The sequence below is a fragment of the Lolium rigidum genome, chromosome 1 (assembly GCF_022539505.1).
Source record: "Lolium rigidum isolate FL_2022 chromosome 1, APGP_CSIRO_Lrig_0.1, whole genome shotgun sequence".
Lineage (NCBI taxonomy): Eukaryota > Viridiplantae > Streptophyta > Magnoliopsida > Poales > Poaceae > Lolium > Lolium rigidum.
Genome location: NC_061508.1, coordinates 244,394,023 through 244,401,297, shown reverse-complemented (window position 1 = coordinate 244,401,297; position 7,275 = coordinate 244,394,023). Strand labels below are relative to the sequence as shown.

Here is a 7,275-nt window from a genome sequence, read left to right as displayed (position 1 = left end):
GAGCTTGAGCAGTCGCGCAAAGCGCTTCCCAAAAACCTAATTCGCCCTCTCCTGTACATGATCGCAAAGGCGAGCGGCTCCGGAGACCTGCTCTCCCATTCGCCGGTGCGCGCCGGCAGGCGGGATGGAGTAGGCTACGTTGGCGGCGCAAGCAGAGAGAGGTGGAAACCCTAACTCGTGTATTTGATGTGTTTCTGCGGTAGCCGGCCAAGAGATTATATAGGCTCAGGAAACCCTAGGCAACGCGGGCCATGCGCACGTCGCACGTACGTTTCGAGTTGGTTACAGATAGCCCACGATCCGGGAGCGACCCACGTTCGTCTAGGACTCTGTTCGTTTTTCTGAACTGCAAAAAGAAAGGAAAGTCGAGGCTCAATCGCGACGCGTGACGAGTCGAGACGAGCGAGGTGGAGGAGGAGGAGCGCACGTGTATCACTCCTATTCTCACTCACTTACTAGTGGTGAAACAACCCACCTTATAAGGTGGTCTAACTTCTTCATAACTTTCAACGACTAAACTTCCCACCTCTTTTCACTCCCTAGTGAGCTGTCACTAACTTGGGCTCAAACTCACATGGACTGCCACATTGTGGACTTTAAAATTTATATAAAAATGTGAAATCTAATGTGAGCCACTAAAAGTGAACCTAATATTTAGCTTGAGCTTCTACCTCCCCTCCATCTTGGCTACTTTCCTTCGCACATCCTCTTCTCTGGCGGCCATCCTCGTGACCTCCTCGGCCGTGAACGGCGGCGGCAACGTGCAGGGCTCATAGGTGGCGACGTACCTCTCCCTGGATTGCATCATAAACTCCCTGTCCCGACCTTGGGCGGGGCATGCCATGGACTCGGGGCAGAGCTCCACGGCCTTCTCCGGCACGGTGGGCGTATACCGGAGCAGGGCGGCGTACTGCTTCAGCACGTGCAGCATGTAGTCGTACACGTAGTCCATGCTCATCTCCTCCCTGGCGAACCCGCTTCCCTCCTGGCCGATCCGCCTCGCCTGCGCCGGGTGCGAGTTCCCCCAGTCGACGGCGAACTTGACGGCGCGGCACTTGTTGGCGGGGTCGATGGGCCAGTAGTGCTTGCCGGCGACGAGCCCTCGGGAGAAGAAGTCCCTGAACGGCGTGTCGATGGCCAGCATAGGCGAGTCGCAGGCGAGGATGTACTTCTCGCTCACCGACCACGACCGGCCCTGCACGTAGATCATGTACCTGTACCGGCACTGCTTCGCCAGGTTGGAGTCCTTGAACCCGTTCCGGATGGCGGCGTCCCAGTCTTGCTTGAACAGCCGCGCGTTCCACTCCTTGCCGGCGGCGGAGTCGTTGTTGCACCGGAAGAGGTCGCGGCGCGCCTCCGACACGTACGGGTTCCCCTTCCAGAACGCGTAGGGCTCCCGGTCCTGCCACGGGAGGCGCGTGTTCTCCTCGCCGACCTCCTCGACGAGCGGCGCCCACGGGCGGATGTTCACCTCGGACCAGCCCCAGAAGGACCAGTCAGGCCACAGGACCTCGAGCGAGGAACCGTCCTTGCAGTAACGGAAGAGCGGCGGCGCGGTCGCAGGGTCCGGGTAGTCGGCGGCGCGGAACTCCGGCATGTCCTCCAGGTTGAACATGACGTCGACGTCCGGGACGCGGCCGGGGTAGCGGGCGAGCAGCTGCAGGATGCCCCACTGCGTGAACACGTCCCGCGTCTGGAATGCACGGTGGTACGTCTCCACGTACGCGCGGCCGGACACCACAGTCAGCCGGAATGCAGCCTTCGGCTGCGCGCGCTCCACCGCCTCCCTCGTGATCCCGGAGACGCGCCACCGCTCGAGGTCAGAGTGGATGTGCCGGAAGTAGTCGGGGCACGACGGCGGCGGCGCCGTGGGCTGTTCGGGCGTTGGGGACGGTGGTGGCATGCCGCGCCGGCATTGTGGCGTGGAGGACGAATTGCCGCAGCTGAATGGTATGGGCACGAGCGGTGATGAGCGGTGGCGGCGAGGAGGATGTCGCCCACGCCGGCTGATGCTGCCGTGGCTGTTGCCCGGCAGGAAGGACTGATCAATCTTCCACGACACATGTACAAGAGCAACACAAATCATCATTAAACATTATAACTAGTACTAGAATCGTAAGAAGTAAACTTTATTCATTTGCTTAATCTAATTCGTGAACAAGAGCAAAATTTATTCATTTGCTTAATCTACTTCATGTACACGAGCAAAACTTATCCATTTGCAACTATGCAACCAAATAGCTTGATATGTGTATTTGTTTTGCTTCTGACCACGCCATTATTTATCTTCCAATGTGCAAACGTCTTATGCTGGGACATTTGGAAGGTCAGAACTGCACAGATTTTTTAGCATGCATGTCAGGCCTAGATTTGCTACCTCGAAGGGTCACTTTTTTTTTGATAAAGAATATATATTAATATTATGGAGATACCAATTACACCTAGCCTCTGCAATAACGCATTGCCCTAGCGACATTACAGATGCACACAGCCCAAAAAAGAAAGAAGAATTACAAAAAAGAAAAATCCCGCTACAGTAATCTATTCCTTGAAACAACGACACTAACACTACCAAGACAGCACCAGAAGTTCAGCTTCTCCAAATGCGACGCCGCCAAGAAGAAAACAGTGCACAAGCTCTGTCGTCGCCCGATCATAGATCTTGGGTTTTCACCCTGTAAAAATCCTCACTCTCAAAAACAATGCCTTTCTTCATGATACTACATTGCAGGCTCCTAGACTGAAACTTGACCACAAGGAGAAGCTACTGACTTGGATCTCTTCTTTGCCTAGATAGCTTAGATTAGCTTTTGCTTCTTTGGGTGGTTCTAGCCTTAGCTTGTATATAAACTGTATATAAATCTTTTTAATAAAAGTTGGGCTATGGGGATTTTGCCTCACAGTAAAGGGTCAAAAAATGTGCAAACGTCTTTAGCTAGCTAATATAACCGCCAGTTGACTGAAAATGTCACAAGAAAGAGGTAGCTGTCAAATTGAATGCACCAAAAATTCAAACCGATGAAAAGGGTAATGTGCACGACCACACATAGATGACCTACTTATTACGCCATAACTTGTCTTAAACACGTCGGTGTGCCTATGATCATTTCCACTCCGATTAAGGGTTTGATAGCTCATCTAGTTCAACTAATCCTTGGACATGTGGTGCCCTTCTATTTAGGTCAACTTTTCGTTTTGTAGCCCTTAACAACAATGGAGCTATCGAAGGTAGTATCATGCATTCCATACATGTAAATAACCGTGTTACTATAATTAATAATGGCAAAGATCATAGTGGTATCATATAGCACATATAACTAGAAAATGTCAAACAGATCTTATGCATAGTTTTGCTTGGAGATTGTACAAATCAATAAATATAAGAAGACCATGTCACTATTATATGATACTTATGCATTATTGATCACGCTTGAATTTTTTTCTTTCCTTTCTTTGCGGGAAGAAATAACGTCCTTATTGATCATTAAACGTTCACGTACAGATCCCTATACTAAGTGAAACTCCCATTGATTGGTTAGTACTCATATCGCTCTCTCCTAGCTCGCGCACCATGACACGGCCATCTCTCGGATAGCAGAAAGTCAAAACAAATGGAGTATTTTGTCAAGTTTCCACGAATGGGCAGGATATTTAATTTTTAGGGTACGGTTATAGAAATCAGAACCGTGCAAATCTAGCTAATGAACCTGCAAGAGAGTTTCTCGATGAGGTCCATGCTAGCTAAGTTAGGATCGAACTGACTTTTTAATCCGGAATGGCCACTAGTCGACTTTACCTATTATCAGACTTAGCCATCAGCTGATGTTCGAAATGTCGTCGGAACAGAGAAGATTTGGCTGGGTCACGCAGGAACAACTCTACACGTACTACTTGTCTACTTATTCTTGGCCGACATGGTATTACGCAAGAAGAGATGAGGTAACAAAGGCTTCAGCTTGTTCGTCTCAAATGGAAAATTAGACACCTCAGTGTGCAGGTCGTCACTTCCATCCTGATTGACGATTGGCTCGTCTAATCTACTCCAATTTTATCTGATCTGGTATGTGGGCAGGCAGCGGGCTTCGTACGTTCCGTTCCACTTGCCACTTGGCACTAGCTTTCCCTGCTTCTCCGTGGATCATCGGTCAGCGCATCGCTCTCAGGCGCTGGCGCGCCGGCCAAGTGCTGCTCAAAGCGTCAAAACAATGGAGTATTTGGGAGGAACTCGGGGAAGCCACCGCTCTGGGGTGGTCCGGCGTGGGGCACTCTCGCGTTGACGTCGCGTCGCTAGGAGGGAGGCCGGTTTTCAGTGGATTTTTCCGTTTCTCTCTTCGAGAGCAGATTTTCGGAACCCGGCTATATATCGATTTTTAGTATTTTGGTAGTGGGTTTAAGAAAGATCAGTTGTGAATTAGTTAATTCGAATTTGGGGAGGCTGAGATTCATTTTTTTCATTTGTTTGAAAAAACCTTAGCAACTGGTCATGATCTGTTTGACAAAAAAATCATGATAATTATTAATTCAATATGAATATGTATAATTGTAAGGTTTATGGAGCTTAATATATTTGTGTTTGCTAAGATCTTGAAAGTGTGCAGCGAAAACTATCTTGTCGGAAGCTATCTTATTTTATTTATTTTGCATGAATATACAAAGGGTGATTGGACAAGATCTTGACTCTTAGTGTCTCTATGTCTAGATTCACATTTCTATGCTCATTTGCTCGTTGCATTACTTATGTTCTGCTTTTAGTGAATTTTCTGTTCAGATTTTGGCAAAAAAACGAACAGATTAAAACAAATAGTGTGTCCATGCAATATTTAGTGTTGCCACCAAGTTACCACTTGCACTGTTTTCACTTTGTTTTCCGCACATCTACAATTTTATATCTAAATACTCCCTCCGTGCGGTTATGTAAGATGTTTTAAACTTCTAAAGTAGACTAGATACAAATTAAGGGGAGTGAATTTACACGCTAAGAATAGGCTAGATATACACAAAAGCGAGTGAACCTTCAAAAGACCTTAAACATCTTATAAAACCAACCAAACAGAGGGAGTAGATAATTACCGATACACGGACACCTATGACGCACAACCACGGCACTTACTGTGTAAAACTTGTGCCCACTGCAAAAGTACGCTAAAATACAAAGATCAAAATGGTTCGCAATTTAGATCACTATTACTTAAATTTACTTCACTTTTAGTTATTTGTGTCAACCTCCCTACGTACGTGTCTACCAGGGACTTGCCTTTCCCTAACCTCTAGAAAGGGCAATATCTTTCTAGTGATTCTCCAGGATATTTTGTTCAGTTTCCATGCATAATTACATATGCTGATTTTTTCCGAAATGACATATGCTGATATGTGCATGGTTAATTAGTTGCAGGAATTTCCATGTTTCTTTTTGACGAAAGCCAAGCTGGTTGAAAATATGGCACCGAGCTAGATGTGCATCATGAATCATGATCAGTACGTCAAGAAGGACGCTGATCGTGTGTATGTATCCCGTGAAGCACTTTACTCATGAATTAACACACGACGAGACACGTACGTATCATCGCCGACTTTCAACGACTTAGCTGTAGTACTGAAACTGATGTTTCCGTGGAAAGTTTTGTTTTTCTCGTCTCTTTTTCTACATGCACGATCTGTTTTTCTTCGTTCAAAGTCCAAAGTCTATATAGTGCATATTACATATCCTTGGATCGTAGCATCGCTGGCTTCTCGTCATTGGTCCAGAGAGGTAGCGTGCGAAGGAGCAGATAGCTAGAGAACACTAGAAACCTCAGAGGGGATTGGTCACTCTACTTGACTTTGGAACGGGTCCACCAGATACAATAGTACCAGTACCCCTTCCATCTCTAAACATAATACAAAGCACTCTTATAACTTTAGCTATGGTTTGTATTTATAATGTCCATGAAATTTGTGTAAATGTATACGAGATGAAAAAGATTTGCAAGACAAATGTAGTGATACCATTTATACATCTGAATCCATATAATTTGGTTATACTAGTGGTCAAAGTTATACTATAATAAAACCCTGCTAAAAGGTGTGTCTTATTTTTTGGGACGGGACGGATGAAGCATATCGTATGATGATTTTCCATTTTCCTTGCATTAATTTGGCATAATGAATACCATATTATCGGTCTTAGACTAGTCACAATGCATAGTATCATATAGAAGTATCATGCGTATGATACTACTACATGTTGCTATCTCCACAATGCATGGTATCATATACTACTATCATAATCTTCATATATTAATTGTTTTGTAGAATCTCAATGCAAATATATATACTAGTACAAGATTTACTTGACATTAATTTTTCTAGTAGTATGTGGTATGATACAGTATCTACCTATGATATTAGTACCCTCTCTCTCATCCTTAATTACACTGCTACATCAGCATTTTGCATGCATGAAATGCATGATACTACCTATGATACTCCCATTGTGGGTAGTCTTAATTCATGTTAATAATTCATGAACTCGTAGCTGGTCGATCGTGAATTGCGATACACCATTGCATAATAACACGATTAATAAAGGAAATAAATGATATGCATTCACTACGTAATTGATTCGCGTTACTAATTAATTTGCAGCTTGGTGGTGATCGAATTGTAATGCAGTCTAAGATTTTCTTCCAACAGTGTGATGCAGGTCAAAGATACCAGTAACACGCGCGGTTGCAACGATAACTCAATCGAAAGGAGAGAAAAAAAATGGCATGCACATGTGTATATACTTACAGCGTCCAGGTCGATCCATGTGGTGCCGACGAGCATCGCCAACACCACGAGGCCGCCGATGACCATCCCGACGGCGCCCCTGGTCGGCGACACAAGCGCCGTCCACCACCACGTTTTCTTCGTTCTTGCTGGTGAAGAGGAGGATGACGAAGACTGCCGCTCTACACCCACAGCAGCGTTGTCGTCGTCGACGACCTTGCACGGGGCCGCGCCGGCTGCTGGAGGCGGCACCAAGGCCGCCCCCTCCTCCTCGTCGGCCGCAGGGATCAAGGTGCTCTTCATCTTTGAGTTGAGAGACCAGGCGTCAGCACGCGCTAGTGTTGGAGCTGTGGAGCTGCAACTCTGGCTCCCTTTCTCTCTCTCTCTCTCTGTGACTATATATGCGGTAGAACCGCCCTGCCGATTGCTGGTATATATGTCCAGAATAATTAATAAATAAATGAGCTTTTTAAGGTTCCCTATACCGCTAACTCTGGGGTGGGGATGGGGCGGTATATAATATAC

At 46.4% G+C, this 7,275-nt stretch overlaps 1 protein-coding gene across 1 annotated transcript; it reads right to left on the bottom strand.

The window, feature by feature from the left end:
- Positions 1–531: 531 nt before the first annotated feature.
- LOC124657002 (protein O-glucosyltransferase 1-like) lies at positions 532–7,053 on the bottom strand. Its single transcript, XM_047195639.1, has 2 exons — positions 6,772–7,053; positions 532–2,041 (listed from the first exon to the last, which is right to left on the bottom strand). The coding sequence occupies exons 1-2, from the start codon at positions 7,051–7,053 to the stop codon at positions 668–670; spliced, it is 1,656 nt and encodes a 551-aa protein (XP_047051595.1). The 3' UTR covers positions 532–667.
- Positions 7,054–7,275: the final 222 nt, after the last annotated feature.